At 41.4% G+C, this 19,472-nt stretch overlaps 1 protein-coding gene across 1 annotated transcript in view; it reads right to left on the bottom strand.

Moving 5' to 3' along the window:
• Positions 1–19,472, bottom strand: part of tgfbr3 (transforming growth factor, beta receptor III) — an 84,676-nt gene that overhangs the window by 10,866 nt on the left and 54,338 nt on the right. Inside the window, exons 5-14 of the mRNA XM_083969763.1 lie at positions 17,820–18,003; positions 14,790–14,952; positions 14,135–14,282; positions 11,135–11,324; positions 10,613–10,866; positions 9,721–9,876; positions 6,337–6,492; positions 5,682–5,864; positions 2,948–3,235; positions 2,219–2,342 (exon numbers count right to left, since the gene is read on the bottom strand). Coding sequence (XP_083825889.1) covers positions 2,219–2,342; positions 2,948–3,235; positions 5,682–5,864; positions 6,337–6,492; positions 9,721–9,876; positions 10,613–10,866; positions 11,135–11,324; positions 14,135–14,282; positions 14,790–14,952; positions 17,820–18,003 — 1,846 coding nt within the window. The remainder of the gene's footprint in view (positions 1–2,218; positions 2,343–2,947; positions 3,236–5,681; positions 5,865–6,336; positions 6,493–9,720; positions 9,877–10,612; positions 10,867–11,134; positions 11,325–14,134; positions 14,283–14,789; positions 14,953–17,819; positions 18,004–19,472) is intronic.

Raw genomic sequence — 19,472 nt, 5'->3', positions numbered from 1 at the left:
TTAAGAGAATTTAAACTTTTTTGTTTCTGAGCTAAAACACAACGTATACAGACATTTTGATAAAATCCTTCGAACTAAAGAATTGAGGCTGCAAATGCTCTGAGCTGCGAGTCCTGTCTTGTTCAGCCTCCAGCTGGCAGGGTTCTTTGCTGTACGTCGCTCTGTCCCTGCATTTCCTGCCTATCTTCACTGTCCAGTCAAATCAAGGAAACAAGCTTCTACCTCCTTGCACTGTGGATGTTTATCCTCCTAGTTGCCCATCTTGGTGGTGTGGACATAGTAAAGCTGGCAAAAAAATCTGAAGGTAACACTTTACAATAAGGGTCTCTTGATTAAAGTTAGTTAGTACATTATTAAGCATTAATATATAAACTATTGTGTTAATTAATGCTGAGTAATGCATACATAATGATAACTTAATACATTATTCAACTTTTAGTATTATATTATTATTTTATAATTAATTAACTAACTTTGAGTAGTAAACATTAGTAAACCCTAATAGGCTACATTAATTAATGTGTTTCCTAATCCTAAGTAATACATAATAATGATTGTTAATATATCTGTAAACAGTTAATTAATGCTTAATAATGTACTAACGTTAATTAATGGACCCTTATTGTAAAGTGTTACCAATCTTAATACTGTACTCACTCTTTCTAAAATCCCGGAGCCCCCACTCCATATCAGCACTTTGAAATGACTGATTACGCTACAGCAATGTTGTGTTATCTGCTGTTTAAACCGATACAATAAAACTGCAATGAGGTAAAATCGGCCGCGCTGATATACTATATATTGCTCGGGATTGAGCTCATGCCGATTAAAATGACGTGATTTCGAATTCATGAGTTCATAAAGTTGAGTCAGACTGACCACAGGTCCCCTGCTGGTGTCATTGCTCAGAGGGGATGCTGATTTGGCAGTCCTCTGGAGATTGGGCACTTATGATATCACCCCCATCTTAGTTTAGGTCATAATCAGTGACATGTTGTGATGGTGAACTCGGGCCGTGCCTGCAGGCTGCTCCCTCCTCCTGATCACACTCACAGCCCCGGAGATACAGAGCGTGAATGAGCGTGAGTGACTAACCGAGTCATGATGGAGGGCCTTTAGACTCTGGCTGGATTCCCAAAACCAGTGAGAGGAGAGGACCACCACTCCCCTCACACACATTACACACAAGCACACACTCTCTCTCCCCCTTCTCTAGTGGAAAGCGGAGGCCACAGTGAAGGTCCTAAGTGAAAACAACTGGAGCTCAATGCTGTATGACTCTTCTTTTTCCACCTCAGCGTGGACTGGTCCAGAGCAACTGAACTGGGCCTCAGCGTGAGCACACTCCCCTTTACTGCCGGCAAACCACATGCTAGCACGGACACACACAAATACACACACACTTGTGTACAGATGTTTAATGTAAACAGACACGGGTGCGCACACACCAAGTGTGCATACACACGCACCTGCGTACACAATCACACAATACACACACACACACACACCACACTTAATGATGACCAGATGTGGGGAAGTGATGTGCAGTGTTTTGTGGTTTGGTGTAATCTCCAAGTATCAGACTGAGCTTTCCCCCGGCTCCTTTGCCCTCTGACCGGCTTCATTCTTTCTTTACACCAGGTTGCTTATCATACTCACTCCATGCTCACACTCAAATAAAAAATCTAATCTCAAAACCCTAACCCTAATCCTAAATGGGTGTGCCGAAAAATCGATTCACATAAGAATCGCAATTCTCATTTAATACGATTCAGAATCGATATAAAATGTCCCAAAATCGATTTAAAAAAATAAAAAAAGGAAACAAATCTCCTGGCTCTCAGCCTCCATTTCCTTAGAATTTAAAAGGCAGCATGTTTAACTGCACTACTTTTTTTAATAAAGAGGCGCTTTTAATTGTGTTACGTAAGCAATATGTGATATTGCTTTTATGCAACAGTTTCAACAGTTCTATCTAAGCATGGATATATGTTTAAAACTCAATAAATGTGAAAAGACACTTTAGTCATTCTGTCTTGCAAAGCAGACTGGAGCAGATCATGAGGATCCTTTGCACACCGATAGACTGAAGCAGAAATCATTATGAATCAAATCGTTTTGAATCGGAAATCAATTTTGAATCAATCAAATCGTGAGATAGTAAAAGATTCCCACCCCTAGTGTAAAATGTGTGTGTGTGTGTTTTCTTCCGACTGACCTGGGCCCTCTGGTTGACCAAAGCCATCTACAACAACCAGTGGCTTAGTAGATGTCTTTTTGTTCATCATCATCTTCATGATGTCGTCCGCTTTGAGAGAGTCACACTCACTAGGCTGTATGCACTGTGTATACAAAAAAACAAGAAATTTAATAACAGAGAACAAACATGACTTCATAAAAGGAAATGACTCTCTGCAATTTTCTACCAAAACAGTTTTGCAAAAACAACATCAACCATTTGCATTTTTTGAGTACATTCCTTCTGTCATACCTGACCAAAAGTATCAACTTGGAAATGAAACAAAATTACTATTTAATTAGCCTCAATTATCGAAGCATAACTACTGTATTAGCTTCACAAGCACAATTCAGCTTCAGGCCACTAGTCCATCATTTTTTTCAGGTAAAGCAGAGGAAAGCATTTGCAAGAGTCTGTATGAGTTGGACAGATACCAGAGTTAGTGAAAAAAGAAAATGATGGTTAAGACGGATGCTTATTTTGTTCTGCAGCTTGATACTTGGCAAACCTTACCTCGACCCATGTTTCCTGCCTAGCTTTGGGTGCAAACTTGTTGCTGCTCGGCCAGAGTAAAGGTGCTTTGCTACAACACTGAGTTCCTCTCAAACAAACTCAGTTAATACTGTACGGCTCTGGAGGGACTATATCAACCCAGGTGGCTTGCACAGTAAAATCATTAAACATGCAAAAGAAAATGATGCTACATACCGTCGGTAGTCTGTGGTTGATGTGAGCTCTCTTAGAGCACAGTGTCATCTCACAGTGCAGGAATAGCAGGGACATGTTAATCTTTGAGTTGAAGGTGAAGCTGAAACTTTTCCTATGTGTGTGAAGGATAGGGAAGGCCATCTGAGGATGGATAGTGACAGTGTCATCCGTGGTGCAGACTGTCTCAATGAGAGTGTAGTTTGAGGCCACGCTGGGGTTGGAGTTGGGAGAAATGAAGCACGATATGATGGTGAAGCCCAGATCTGGATCTGATGCGGCTGATGTGACCTGAAGCACAAGAGAGAGAGAGAGGAAAACATTTATTCCTCAAATACAAAGATAGTCAAGACAGTCCTCTTCATGGACTGCAATTGTGGTTTTGTTTCTTTATAGACCACACTCACTGCTCATAACTTGAGTTTACACACAATACTTTCATTTAACACCCACCTCAGGATCACATATTCACAAACCCATTGTATTTGCTATGTCAACACAGTAATGATCAGTCGGGAAAAGTCTCTGGGAGAGTAAGTAGATATTTTGTGGTAATTTACTGTTTCACCGCAAGTTACATGAGACAGCGCCCACATATCTGTCTGTAAAGATGATGCTACAGGATATAGTGAGCTTAGCTTGGTATAAAGACTTGAAGCAGAGGGAACCAACCAGTCAACTAGACTCTTGGAAGTCACTGCTCCTGGCCAAGATGTAGTCTGGCAAATAAACCACATGAAATCACAACTTGTTGTTTTCACAGTCAGATTTTTGTACAGATTAAAGTCCAACTGAAATCACATTTGTCATCTTGTTTTTTTATGTAGGCTATAATTAATAGGTTTTTCTAATTAAAAGGAAGAAAAGAGGTCTGTGTGCTCCTTGATGGACAGCAGCTGGCGGGCTGCCAGAGTATCAGTGCAAGGTCAGTTTCACTGTATGTAATGAGAGATGTCTGCTGTAGCCTGTATGTCATTGGCAGACGACATGCTGGATAGCCAAACAGTATTCTGTCAAATTAATGAACAGTTAGAGGCGCGGTCATGAAACCAGATAATATAAAATATAGATTTCCAATTTTTTCCCCCAAAAGACAGAGCCAGGCTAACTTTACTGAATGCTTCCAGTCTTATGCTAAGCTAAGCTAAGCTAAGCTAATCACACCCTGGGTTTAGCCTCACAGCCTGAGAGTGGCATCTGTCTTCTCTTGAAACTCTCAGTGAGAAAATTAATGAGCTAATTTCTCAAAAAGCATAAATGTTCCTATTCAAAAAAACAAAAACAGACAAACCCAGTTCCCCTCTGCCTTTTGCCTTTTTTTCACTGTTTTGATTCCACTTTAATATTCACTTCAACCATGTTTCCAAAAGCAGGAGAAAACAGCTAACAAACAATAAAAATAGCTAACGACCAAGAAAAACTGTTTTGTACCTGTCAACACATAAGTAAGCAAACAGCAGACAGACAAAGTTAGCTGGCTAACACAGAGGAGCTTTCACCTGCTAAATAACCAAATATTTTTCTCAAGAGTTGGTGGAACAAACTAACAGCTGAGAGACGTAATAACAGACAAGTCCACATGGATTCTAATGCTGCTCTGTGTCTTGCTTGCATATTTGCTTGCAACACATACAATACAATAATAATTTAAGCAACTTTTAAGCAGCTTATACTACAAATTTCAGGAAAATATGACATAAGGAATAGACCCCAAAAAGTAAAGTGATAACTGATTCAGTCATGAACTACAGGAAAGACTTCATATTCGCCCCTGAACCATTTGTCAAAATCTAGCTGCCACTATGAGTGTCTGGAAACCACAGCGAGGACCACCACCTTGATACTGACACAAGACAGAGACTTAAACAAATTTCTTCAAGTAGTATTTCAGTCCCAGTTAGGATGGTAGTAACATCTTTCCACACATAACCACAAGACAGTCCCCTGAGTTATTATCCCTCCTCCTTACTCCTTTTTCCTTTTCCTCTTTTTTCTTTTGGATTGTCAGTGGTATCCTCATGAGACAGGTCTTGGCCAGAGAGAAAAACTGACACAGATGCACAGAAATATTTAAATACCGCAGATTTAGGCTTAAAATGTATTACCAAATGTAAGACTGATCACAACAAATGTGCACAACCGGAGAGAGGTATGTTTTGAACAAACAAAAAACCTCTCCATGAGCATCAAAGCGCACCTCGGGACCTTTTGGCCGTAGCCTCAGGTCAGGTCTCAGCGCAGTGTGAGTTCTGAGGAGAGGCTTACGCCATAGCCTCAGACACAGAAAACTCTTTGTAACCTGCTGGCTCTGTGTCCACTCTGTCATCGAAGCATCTCCTGCTGATATCATCATAAATCATCTCTTCAAAGGAAACTCGCAGTGCAAGGCTTTGCCATCTCTTACATGGCCTCCATAATTGCTGTTGCAAAAGGATTTTGAGCCAGACAGACACATACAGATACAATGAATGCGAGGGGTGAAAGTGAGTGTTAGCTTTTTAGCCCCAAACCAGACAAAATACAAATTGACCTTGCGGATGCCACACTAAGAGATCAAAGCAGGAAGAGCTAACATCCCAGACAGAGTACACACACAGCTTCGTTTTTCTCTGCTTTTATGGAAGTCTCAATTTAGAGACAAAAACACAACTTAAATAGGACAACACAGCATTAATCCTCAAACTACGCACACATGACACTGAAATAATAACTCATATATTAGAAATGCAAAGCGCACCTCCACAAAGACTTGCTGATTTTGTGAAACGGTGTAGAAGGCCTGGCGTGAGGGGTTGCTGGACAACTGTGTCTTCAGCTCCATGTCGAACGTCATGTTGTTGACCGGCTGCCTCTCTGGTCCCGGTACAATCCTGGGAAGTGTATCTGAGGTTTCCTGGTTCTTTCTGTACGTGCAATTGAACTAGGAGGGGAATGAGAGAAAAGCCAACACAAATATCAGCAGGGATCTGACATCGGATTCCATTGCTAAGCACCCTCAACCTACATGACTGTGTCTTGATGTTTGACTGCATCAAGATGGAGCAGAAAACAGGGCAGGAACCTAAGAGATACTGTATAAACAAGATCAATAAGTGGGAGACTAGGACTGGATGAGACAAAGGAAAAAGAAGTCAGCAGAGAGAAGAAGATGGAGACACTTCAAAATGGAAAATGTCAGGTCGAGTTCAGAAAACAGACATCATGGAAAGACAGTGAGATTTCAGGAGCCAGATGAGTCTTTACTAGCACCAAGGGACTCTGGGAAACTTTTTTTTTTTTACAACATTGTACAATTTACACAAAGATTTAGATGATTAGTGCTCATGGTCAACTTTCACACAGCGATAAAGTGCAGCGCTCACAAAGACATCACAGTAAGTCCAGTGTCTTACCACTATGACAGACTGGGGCTCTGCGGGCTCAGTCATCGGCCTCCCGATCCCTAAATCCGCCAGGTCCTTCGGGAGCAGCAGTTCTGTGTGCTCCATATCGTCATAATCCACCGGCCTGCCACTCCCATCCTTCGTCTCAGCTTGACTTATCAAGACCTGCGATCCACAGAGGAGTCTGTTAGTCACCAACACTGAGCCACGTGAAGTAGAGAGTGAAAGGAAAAAAGTCATTTCCAGATTTTTTCTTAAACAAATCACAGTTGCACGTAGCATTGCTTCATTCAGGCAGAGATTTGAATCTTTGAGAGGGGTCGCCAAAGATTCTGTGACCAATGAGTTGGATTTAAAATGTGGGAATGTCCTGTGGCTCCAGCAGTGGGACCCACAGTGGACCAAAACAGAAAACATACTTTTAATTTCTCAGTAGAGCAGAGGCATGTCAGAGTGTGAGATGAGTACATGCAGCTTTAAGAAAATTCTGATCTAATGAGGTAAGAGGAAAGTAAGAGGAAAGTTTCAATGACACCAGCCCAGTGTTTTTGAGAAGTCTGCACCAAATGTTAGCTGACCTGCTGTTGGTGCCACTGCCGAACTAAATCAACAGGAGAAATAGCAGCCAAAACAGATTAACTCTGATGTGTGGGGACCTAGACAATGAAAATTAATCTCTTTTGACCAGAGATCAGAGGTTATCCCTGCATCCAAGCTGTAACACAAAGGGTGACCTTGGACATGTTCTCCGGTTTTCAATCTGCACTGGACAGAAAATGTGTCGGTCCAATTTCAGCCACAAAAGATTTCACAAGGTCGGGCAGGAAGTGATTCATCCCTGCTTGTTAGAACAAACATGCTGAATGAATGCATTCCTTAATAATGAAGATAACTGGGGATGTCAGATGTGAGTGGTGAATCCTGTAAAAACACAAGTGTTAAGCAATACATAAAAAAATACCTAAAAGTTGAAGGGATTTCTTACACTTCCCTTTATCTCCCTTTTACTGTATACTCTCATCAACACTTTTTGTGTAGAACGTATGAAACACAACCCTGTGGTAATAGTGCATATATTTCTATTTTTCATTCATCCGCAAAAAGGGATAAAACGGGGACCGCCCAATAGCTATGTGCTTAGGATGCATAACACATGGGCGTAAAAGCCCTGAGCAGCAAATCCTTGGATCAAATCCATTTCAAGTTAATTTGCTTTATGTCACTCCCATACTCTCTCTCTTCATGTCTTTGTCAAATAAAGGCATGAAATGGGCAAAAACGAACTAAGAATTAAACCGTGATGGCCATATTTGTACAAACAGGGTCTCGATGTCAAGCCTTTGATTGGCCATTTCCCATTGCAACAGCTGTGATGAAATACTGAGATAAATCAACATCAGTGTTTCTGTCCCTCCTTTTCAACAAGCTTCCATAATGATGGCTTTTTGCTGTTCCATAGCTAGGCCAAAGAGCCTCAATGTTCTTCGTGAAGGTGTTTCCAATTGGAAAATGGAAATCTCTGCTCAATCATACAGGGTTCCTACAAGTTTCTTAAAGTTAAATTTAAGACTATTTAATACCTTTTTAAGACCATTTATACATGAAATTAAGACTTTAGTCGGCCTGTTTTACAGCCATATCGGCAAAGAAGAAAAATGAAATTCTTGAATTTCACAGTGTGCGTTTATTTGAAAAACAGTTCACAGTAACCGTGCAAATGAACAGGGGGTCTTCATAAATGAAGTCTGCAGTGACGTATCTATATATCAGGGATGTGATTGGCCAAGGACAAAAAAGCAGGAAATTATACGGACCCATAGCGCGACATGGCAACAGTGCAGCCATTACACACAATGACATAATTTTGACACTTTATATTAAACAATTAATTTAAGGAGAAAAAAAACCCTCAAAAACAGCATGTCAATCAATAGGTGCAGATATTATTACAGTGTGTGTGTTGTGAATATCGCACACACTGTGACATAAACTTCATCATTTTGATCATTCAATGTGTCTTAGAGTGAGAGAGACAGGAGAGAGAGCCAGTTATGACAGGTGGAATTAGCACTTGATATTGAACTTATTTAAAAGGAAAACAAACATGCAGTAGCCTACTTAGCTCCATTTTAATAATTAATGATGGAAAAAGAGTTCTTGAACCATTGAGACCTTCCAGCCAGATGTGTGGTACATGTCTAATAGCCTATTTTTTGTAGCTGCTTCAGTAAATAATCATTTTTAAAAAGCAGATTTAGTACTGACTGAGGTTCCTATCATTGTAATGGCAAGAACGGCTGGAGTGTATGAAACTTAAACTGAACTCAGAACTGGTCTAGTGGGGAGCTGTGGCTGCAGAGCCCCCTCAGCAGGTAGCACACGCACGCACACACGCACACACACCTGTTGCTGCGCTGTCTCTCTCTGTCCCTCGGCTCTCTGGACTGTTCTTTTGGGCTCTATAAGTAGCATGGACGGCCCAACCCGTCCGGACGCGCTGGTTCGAGCCGGGCTTTTCTTTTCTTCTTTTTTTTTTAACGGGTTCGGACATAGAATTAATGCTCGTCGAAACACATTAACGTCAGCGCGTCACGTGCAGCACCACGCCGCTCCAACAAACACTACCGCGGCAAAAAAAAAAGAGAGAGAGAAAACTACCGACTACCGCCGCTACGTCTTCTTGTTACTGCTCCGTGGTCGGGGCAACATCAACACCTATGGCTGTGTGGGTTAACGTCTCTGGTTAAATGGTGGATAATGACGGTCCGGCGGTCCACCGGTCCCCACCCCCCCACACCCCCTCTCAAAAAAAAGAAAGAAGCGGATTTGCATGATTTACGAGGGTCGCATTTTCATGTCTAAAAATCCGGATTTCCGGATAAATCCGGAAAAATCACATCCCTGACCCTGATATATATATTGCAGTGCGGTCGAAATGATTAGTTCCGCCTCTCTGTATTTACATTATTTTTTATTAAATATTCGCGATTGACAAATAAAAACTTAAAAATAGAGAGAAGTTACAAACAGCACAATTTTTAAGACCCAAATATAAAAATTCAAGACTTTTTCAAGACTTTTTAAGGTATTATTTTCAAATTTGAAATTCAATGCTTTTAAGACTTTTTAAGACCCCGCGGGAACCCTGATCATACTGTGGATGCTCCTACCAGCTAACAACACAGGTGGTCCCAGCTGGTTAGCTGACTGTGTGGCTCTTGGAATTGCAAATTATTTTTCTTTTAAACAGCAAGAACATCATCTGGAAGCAAAGATTCATGCACTATGAAGTTTGAATTTAAAAACACATTCATTATATCTATATTGTAAACAAGGAGGAGCCTGTTGGCCCGACTACAAAACAACAATGTTAATGACAGGTATTATACTCACAGAGTTGATGTGGAGGGCCATAGGACTATTCTGCATCGGATATACGGTGGTCTGACAGCCATTCAGAGGAGTTTCCAGTGTGTAGTGGGTGGCATTCACTGTTGCTTTGCATTTTGGGTCTTGGAGCGTGAGGTTAGCATGCAGAAACCCGTTCGCCTGAGGAAACGTCAAAAAATGGCAACATTGGACGACGATAAAAAACTTTCCTTTATTAACTGATTTTTAGAATAGTAAAAAAAAAGCGGTTATGTTAGACTTCAAGTTCCCAGGAATAAACAAATCCCACAAGGTGGTCTAGCTCCAGCCCCGGCTTCTCCTAATTACAGTCTATGCCAGTTTCCATTCTGTGATGTGGGCTGACTGAGCTGTCCCTGTGTACAGATGCCAAATGTTGGGAACAGTCCTACTTGCTTCAATGTCAGCCAGTGTATACCAGGCAGGGACACTGGCAAAAAACAGCACAACGGCAGCATTTTAAAATTCTACTTATTTCCATTAAGCTAAAAGTGACTATTAGATCTGTGTGTTTAGACAGTGTTTTCATTGTAATCACTACCACAGTAATATTACAGATGCCTGAGCACTTTGGTTACTTTTCAGAGAGTAACAACCTCATAACGTGGAGGTTTTTTATTTGGCATTTTCTAATCACAGTGTGGACGACAGTTATTCAACCTCTTAATTGGTCTAGACGCTGGTATTCTCTTTGGGTGTCCTCTGTGTTTGTTGTTTCGGTCTTTTTGTCAGACTTTGTCACATCATGTCTGTGTCGCATGAGAGAACTTGCAAAAAAGCTAAAATACCCAAAGGCAACTGAGAAATATTTAAATGCCCATCTTCAGTTTCATGATTTATTATGGAGAACAAGAACATGGTCCTCCCGTCCACTCACCTGCAGACTCTCTTTGTCAATGCTGACCACCATCTTTGTTTCCTCACACCGCACACTGTGGCCAACGCTCAGGACGCCCTGCTGCTCTTCAGGCTCGGGTCGGGACAGGAAGGACAGGCCATCGGACACCGACGGGGGGAAGGGGAAGGGTAGACCTGAGCGCCGTGAAGCAGTTCCTGGCCTCGGATGAGGACTGGAGTTGCGCAGGATGGAGAGCTCTGGAGGGAACATGCTCTCCAGAGGATCCACCACATCTGGAAGTCACACATGGTGAGAGCGTCGTGAGGCTGGTTTTACAGGCAGGGAAATTACACAGGAGTACCACTATAAACCATTTGTCAATTTCACGCTTGAGAAATGTGTAATACTACTGTACTGTAGTCACAAACAAAATAGGAACAGCCGCGAGAATGCATCTCTGTTGACATGTTGCATTGTACCTTGATTTTCAAGCATTATTCAGGTGAAGACACCATTTCTTTCCAAGTATAATGTAAAAAGAGTAAAAATTCTTGCATTTACCTGGCTCCCTGAGTCGGATATTGAAGTGGTTAGCCACAGGAGTGCTGGTGTAAGATGTGACTGGGCGGTAGTGGTGCTCCTCTGCCCACTGGATCAAGGCTTGTGAACCTGATGGTAAGTGCTGCTTGGGGGCTTTTGACACTTGCATCATTCTCTCAGCATTTAAGCTAACACTCACTGTATCAGAGGCCTGTGGACAAGAAAACAATGTCTTAGTACGTGCTTTTATCAAAAAAAAAAAAAAAAAAAAAGTTTCGCTTCTAGAAGACCAAACATCTACGTGAAGTCCTTTAAAAAGACACAAAAGACACTGTATGATGTACTGTTCAGGAATTATCCAAGATATTGAACTTCAAGTTCAGTCCTGCACTTATTTAAGTGTCAAGAGTGAATCATGTGTCATGAGTGTGAGGTAATGGGCGTGTCACAGCTCGATCAATGCTGAGAAAACAACGTTAGTTTGCTCTTAAAATGTGCGTCCTGCCCTGCTGTATACCCTCCCTGTGAGAGGGAGGACTCACTCCCTCTCACAGCCAGTTCCCACACTTTCAAGTCTCTGGAGCTAAAACTGAGGAAAACCCAGTTTCTGACAGAAGTAGGGCCTCACTTTTACGAGGCTATCATATCACGTAAATAGTTAACCCTCTCTCCCAAACACTGGTTGCTCAAGCACAGCATCCTGTGTACCACTGTTGTCAAGTAGAAGTCAGGGCTTATTTTGTACATGTTCTGTTTAGACTGACCGTCCTTCAGTTATTTTGGTATCTTGGTAACATTTCTGGCAAAACATTTCTGAACTAAGAATATAGTAGCCTACATATTACAACACAAGCAGAGCTGTTGGTGGGCAGTTGAGTTTGTAGCATTAAAACTATTCACTGTGTTACTTGTGCTTGTTTATTGACATTCCTCACCATGTTGCTAGGCATTACTGGTGATACCATTAACGATAGTATTCCTACGATGGTAACACTGAGTTGCTGATGTCTAGCATGTATAATCTTTATATGTTTTAGCTTTGTACTGTTATCATGCTAACATTTGCATTGGCAGTTTTACAGGTAGTTGACCTGTTTGTGGCTTTAAATGAAAAGTCAGATGGTCAAGTTATTGCAAGTTCCATCCAGAAGAAACCAGGAAGAATGAAGATTTCATGGCAATCCATTCCATAGTTGTTGTGAAGTTGTGACCAACACCAATTTCCTTAAAACATCCTCATACCATGAAAAATAATTAATTGAAAAAATAATGGATAGATTAATCAACAATGAAAATAACGGTAACACTTTATTTGATGCCTATCTCTACAACGCATTATAACCATACTTATAATGAGGTATAATTCAGCCATAGCACTGTATAACTAAAGTTATAAACATTTATAAATGATCATAATGCTTTATAACAATAATTACAACACACTATAGAGAATTTTATCATGACTTATATGGTCAGGTATTATAATACGTTGTAATTGTTAGTAACTCGCTGACACATCGGTAATGCATTATAAATTATATAATGTGTTATAATTGGCTTATAAATGTGTATAACTATCATTATAAACACTCTAGTCTATTATTCTATGATGTGTTATGCGTATTGTTATAAAGCCTTATGATAATTTATGAGTGTTTATAACTATAGTTATACAGTGCTATAACTGCAGTATAACTCATCATAAGTATGGTTATAATGCGTTATAGAGATAGGCGCCAAATAAAGTGTTACCAAATAACTGTTAGCCAGGAGCCTAATGTGCTGATCTGTGCTGTATGTAACCCAATAAATTAGAAACTTAGACTAGAAAACAAAGACGCTAGATTGTTGCATAAGGTCCAATGATTGAATGTGTATAAGGAAACACACAGTTACTCTTGCACACCTCCACCAGAGGCTCTGCCATCCACTTTTTTTTACTGTTCTTTAAGTTTCACAGGTCACTCACACACCCTGACTGACATACTGTACAGCGGTGACCAGGGCAGCTGTGCAAACATCCTACTCCTGGTAAAAAAGCGCTGTGTCATGGCTACGGCTCCGCTGTAGGAGTATCAGCATTACACACCGAGGAAACACAGAAACTCCTGCACACGTCCACTGAAATCAGCACAGGGGCCGACAGAGCCGAGAGGCAACACACAAGACAACACTAAATTGGTGGGTAGCATGAGTCAGCCAGAGTAAATACCAAATGTCATCCGACTCAGCACATATGAAACGCTTCGGGAAATGTAAAATATTGGTTTCTTTCCATTTGTACTGCATTGAATTTTTTTTGTTCCAGGAACATGGTTTAAAATTCCAACCCAGGAGCAATCATGGTGGTTGGACGACTGCCAGTTGCCTATCAACATGATCTACAGTTAAACTATTCTTCCAAAGTGTACATAGGTGTCATATTCTTATAGCTCCTAAGGGTCCGGGGAGAGTTGAGTTACAGTAATGAAGATTTAATATCAAAACTGTATACTCATGTTCAGCCTTGATATGTATAAAACCATTTTTCAACTGGCACTGTGATATATCATCGTAATTAGCCAGGGTTTATCTTTCGTGGGTGGCGAGGAGGTCCTAACAGCTCGCTAGCGTAACAAAGGGCCTAAAGGAGCGATGCTCATAATTCACATTGTGACCGATGGGAAGCACGTCAGACTTTGTGCACAGCTGAAGTGCGGCTCTGAAACTATGTGATGCCCCCGCCGCTTCGCTCCTGCCTCTGGCTTTCTGAATGCGATGACAGTCCCTGGAGCTGCCGTGATGAAATTTCACAGTTCATCCTAACCTGTTATCCCCCACTCTCTTGTGCAGCTAGGGAACAGCGCCAATTCAACACACATTCGCCGTATAACAAGTTCCATGGGTCACCGGTGCAAAGTGATGACATTTCTGACTGTGACATGACTGTGATGTGTGATAAGACCCTATCAAATCTCAGTGGTGGAGTAAGAAATGGCCAAAATGGAAAAGCTTTCATGTGTTGTGATGCTGCCAGCTTACCACCACAGTCAGCTTGCCAGTCACCCGGTGGGCCTTGATGACCCAGTTGACAGACTTGGCGCACTTGAGCAGCAAGACGACATCTTTGTACAGGGGGCCATCGTCCTCCAGAGGCTGCAGATCCACTATGACGTCCACCTGGAAAGCACTGTAGAAATCGAGAAAAGGGGGGGAGCAAGGGGGAGAGAGGGAAAGAGAGGGAGAGAGGGAGAGAAAAAGAAGAATTTTGGATGGTTGGGTCGACATTGTGTTATCGTGCCTCCTGTGTCTGGCCAACTAATTAAAAAGCTGGATGTGTTCCCAGAAAAAAAGCAGACATATGCACTACAGACCAGATAGCACAAGAGTGAGATACAGCGCAGCGAGCTACCAACACATTCCCAGATCTGTGGTCTTTTGGGTGAACAGAATAATCACTCCACTGGGGGAGTGAGGAGATTATCTGGCAACCTGGAGTTTCAGACCCAGTTTTGAAATATCTTTCTCAAAAGAACACAACTACGTGAAAAGCAACCCCCCCCCTCTTCACCCCCCCACTGCCTTCATGTTAGTTCCCATCCAAAACAAACTCCACTGAGATTAGTGAGAGCATTTTGACCTCAAAAATAAACTATGACAACATGTATTCTTGGCTTTGGCTGCTTTGGCTGTTCACCTGCTGGAGTTGGGGGCCTGGAGCTCGATGATGTGGACCTCTTGGTCTTTGTCGAGTCCTGAGAGGACGCAACCCTTTGATGTCTCCGGCTCCACGTAGCTGCCCAAGTAGTTCAGAGACAGGAACTTGGTGTCAATCCTGCAGGTGTCAGAGAACAGCGGATCTGAAAGTAGAGAGATGTTTGTGTTACTGGTCAGTGGGTTCTGTAAAAGCTATTCTGATCTCCCAAAGGAGAAATCTAGGTGTCGGGGTCTGAGGTCAGCCACAGAGCAGCACCCCCCATGTTTCTGAGAGGATTTCAGTGTCCTCTGCTCACAGGGACTCCAGTAGGGTGGATGTTTGCTTTGACTGAGCCATTCCAGCTGAAGAACAGCTTCCCTGTAACCCTGCAGCTGGTATTCCCATTGTCTCTCATCCAAAATGCACCGCTAACAAGGACAAGCCTTTTCTTCCTTTCTTGGACGACGCGCTCTGGTTGGCATGACCCATCTTCCTGTCAGCCTATCAACAGGGAAAATTCTCTTTTCATTTTACGTGGGAAAGCTAATCCATGATATTTTATCAGAAAACCCTCACAATAACAGGACAATAATATTCATAATCAAACCTTCTAGTGTTTGTTCCTTCACTTTCATAACTGTTCAAAAATTCATTAACGGCTAAGTGGGTATACCTTCAGAACATAAAAAGTCAAACTCCTTCTTAGCTCATGAAGAAAATACGAGACAGATGCTTCCTTATTTGGCAAACAGAGCCTCGGACAAAGTGTAAACTGAAGGTTGGCACCTTCCTCTCCGGAACTGTTGTGGCACTTTTTAAGAGCCGAGGGGAGAGATGGAGTACAGCCCTGGGTAGGAAGCAAAGTGAGAATCTGTCCATCTTCATGAAACACTACTGAAGATGTGAAGGAGTGGAAATCTACAGCTCCTTGCTTGAAGTAAACATCATGGCAGCCTGGGCTTTTGCCAAAACCACAGCCCCTTAATGACACAAGCCAAAAGCTTGAAGGCTGAGCAACCACTCTGCTCTCCACAGCAACCAATAACATAAAGAGAGAACTTATCACCAGAAGTAGTGGAGCCGTTGTGTCTCTCCAGACATGAGCTTTGCTTTATTTCCATGTAGTGAAAGATGCTCATTAAAACCATGTCCTGTCTGAGAAGCTGACGCACTGTGCAGTTGGACATGCCGTATGTTTACCGTGTGGACCGGCCAGTAGAGAATAAAGATTTGAAAGCCCACAGCTCAAACATGCGTGAAGATCAATCACAGCCTCCCCTGAGAATCAACCCGGTGATTCTTCACTTCAGACTCCTCATCCTTCCTTATCATAGGAAAAAATGGACAGTCTTGATTTATCCCCTGCTTACCTCAGCTTTTTTTCCACTGACATCTGGTCAGCGTACTATGTATTCCCTCCACAAGAGGACACGCTGTTGGTTCTATTTCATTATTATTAAATTATTAAATTTACAAAAGTAATGCATGAGGTGAATCTGTGACAACCACTTTGCAAAGAACCAAATGGATTGGAGGAATTTACTGGTAAGATCTTGATATCCTCATTCCAAAGTCTTCCAGTTTCAATTTATGATTTTCATAAAATCAAAGCCTCTGTTTGCTTCTTTTTATAGTCTGATTTTTTTTAGCAATAGTCTTTTAATGTATTTACTGTCTGTTTCTATCTCTCCACATTGTAGTTTTCTGTCAGCAATTTTATCTCATGAATAACGGCCTCACTGTTTCACTGTCTTGCAGCTGCATCAGTGCTGTGTTAAAGACATTGCTCATGCAGACCTTCCAGTTGCTACTGCAGCTAGATCGCATTAAAAGTGGTGAACTGGTGAAACCCAGGATGTCTTTTATTTCAAAGCAGTTATAGGAAATTTTACTGCAGGCAGCAAATGTTCAAAAGATGCATCAATATATCAAACCATAGTTATCAGATTACTGTTGCTTATGGTATAGTGGAAAAAGGCCTCCTTTATTAAAACTATGCATGATTGTTGTATAACTGCACTGTAAAGAGACGGACAAGCTGCTCCTCTGTTCTAATACTGACAAATAAGCCAGATGACTGCTGCCATATTATCCAGGACTAAAATCTTGTTAATGTATAGTCTTGAAAGATTAGAAAGTTATACAAAATATATGAAAAATAAGAATACAATGTCAAACATATAGTATATCCATCCTGATGATCCTGTATGTGACTATTTGTGTTAATTAATGCATTAGTTTACATTTTTTTCATACTTGAAATAATCATATATTAATAGAAAGAAATACTTAATAAGTAGGCCACTACATGCAGCAAGATGCTCCAAAATCTTTCTGTAACAGCCCAATGGGAATCAGTGGTCCAACTATGACGTTTCTAACAAGTTCAATCTGAAGTCATCACAAGAACGAGTTAATATGGGTTGCCACAGTTATTTTCATTATTGCTTCATCTGCAAGCTATTTGTCAAATAGTTTTGTCTGTATAATAACAAAGTCACATTTTCTTTAAATTCTTCAAATTGTTTGGTTCATCTGGATCAAAAGACAGAGATAGTTCACTATCACATCAGACAGATAACAGCTACAACTCTTCAAATCCTTTTTTTTTTTTCTGTTAATCCATTAATCGATGAATCAACTAATTGCTTCAGTTCAAAAGATCATGAAGCCAAATCGTTTTGTATGTATTTGTTTATATAGCGAAAATAAAAAATGTAATCACTGTGTACTGAGGATAGCAATCTTACATTTCATGTGATTTGGTCAAGTACACTATCCGTGCACTTTTCTTTATTCTTTATTTTGGCCACAACTCAGAATTACCAGAGATAGCCTGTTAAACAGTGTGAAAGGGTAAATGCCTGTTGAGGGAAGGAAATTCTTTCAGCAGAACACGGCATGTAAACCTCTAGCCAGGGCTCAAACACAAAAGCTAAGCAAAGTTGTGGGAGCTGAAGGGGGAATAAGGAGGTGGTGCCTTGGGGGCCTAGAGCTATGTTTGGGAATTTCGGGGATCCAGCACTATACCTTCTCCGACTTTGATGTAGATTTCTTGAGTCATCCTGAGCTCACAGAAAGAGGTGACTGCCCTGTACTTCTTCTGGGCCCAGCTGAGGAGGTGCTCGTTGCCGTGGGGAAAGGTCTCCTTCTGGATCTGGCAGGAAAGGGAGAAGTTTCCCGGCTGAAAGTGGACCTCTGAGCCCTCTGATACCTGGAGGAGGAGAGAAGGCAGGAGTGTTAGAGGACAAAAGAAGGCTGTGATAAACTCTTATCTCAGTTCTATGCAATGCAATGTGATAGTGAATACAGAAATACAGCATGTTTTCTTCTGTCTATTCAACTTAAGTCATGCCCAGCATCCATTTCAGTTATTTGTGTGAGTAAAACATATTAGAGAGGGAGGAATAGTCTGCTGCATAGAACAAAGATCAAATATTTTAAGCGCGACTTTTCAAGATTGTATTTCTTTGAGAATGATGTGCACATAAAAGTCATCTCCGCCACACTCATCTTTGTTCTACACATAAAATTTGAACCTGTGAAATGAAGAACCTGCAGGCAGAGTGAAAAAAAAAGAAACATCTCAGCCTTTCCAAAATTAAACCTGCTCTCTAAACATTGGTAAAAAACCTATCCTTCACACTCCATCCCAACAGTTATTTCAAAGCTTCTACAAATATGCTCAGCGTATTTTTACACATGTTCCCCTACACAATAAGGTGTCTGGTTTCCAGTGTTTATACAGTGTGCTGCGTCGCACTGTGCGTCATCACAAATGTGTATCATATGCCTGTCTTCAAAATGGCCAAGGGAAGACAAAAACACGTGGCAAAGACAGCAGAACAGTAGGTGGTCACTCAGGCAGGATTGTTAAAGCCACACGCTGCTACTCCTGGTGGGTGAGCCTCTTTTATAAAAACATATCATGAAGCCATTCAGACATTTTCCGAGGACAAACCGCTGCCCCCGGTCCCAGCTCTTTGGGATTGCTTGAGCACTACAGTGATGCTATTGGTGGTTTATGTGCTGAATCCAGCTGTAAATTTTTAAAAGAACAACACAGAAATCAGGGAGAAGTCTCAACTCTATGGAGGACGAATACGTGCTGATTTGAGTTTGACAGGGAGAAGTGTATTTAGGAGGGACCACCCCTTTGGCACTTAATGGAGCTCAGCCCATATGCTTCATTTCAGAGAGATAAACATCCACATGTGCTGAAAACCTACCGAACAACCAAATGAGTCCAAGCGCTCGGTCTAGACAGCCTACCTCATTTTATTTCCATGCTTGTTTTCTTTCTCCCAAGGTATCCTATCTGTATGCGTGAACTGAGACACTGCTGGAACACTTAATTCAAAATATTAAATCCGTTTCGATCCGAGAGGAATACGTACGGCCACTTGTTCGTGATGATGTTATATGAAGTTGTCCTAAAATTGCAATCATGCTTTAATGATAATAGAATAACATCCCTTTAGGGTGTTTAGGTATTTCAGACGTAACTATTCAAATCCCTTCATGTGCAACATCTGCCTGACCTCTGGAAGCTCCTCTGCATGTTCCTGGCATTGTCACCAGAGGCAATAAATACTGAGGCAGGAGAGACGGACTCTATCGAAGAACTGATGCAGATTTTTTTATTTTTAGTGTGTTTATCATGATGAGAGGGAGCATTGAGAA

The sequence above is a fragment of the Trachurus trachurus genome, assembly GCF_905171665.1.
Source record: "Trachurus trachurus genome assembly, chromosome: 4".
Classification (NCBI taxonomy): domain Eukaryota; kingdom Metazoa; phylum Chordata; class Actinopteri; order Carangiformes; family Carangidae; genus Trachurus; species Trachurus trachurus.
Note: the sequence above shows the minus strand (reverse complement) of the source record. Positions and strands in the feature narration are given on the sequence as shown.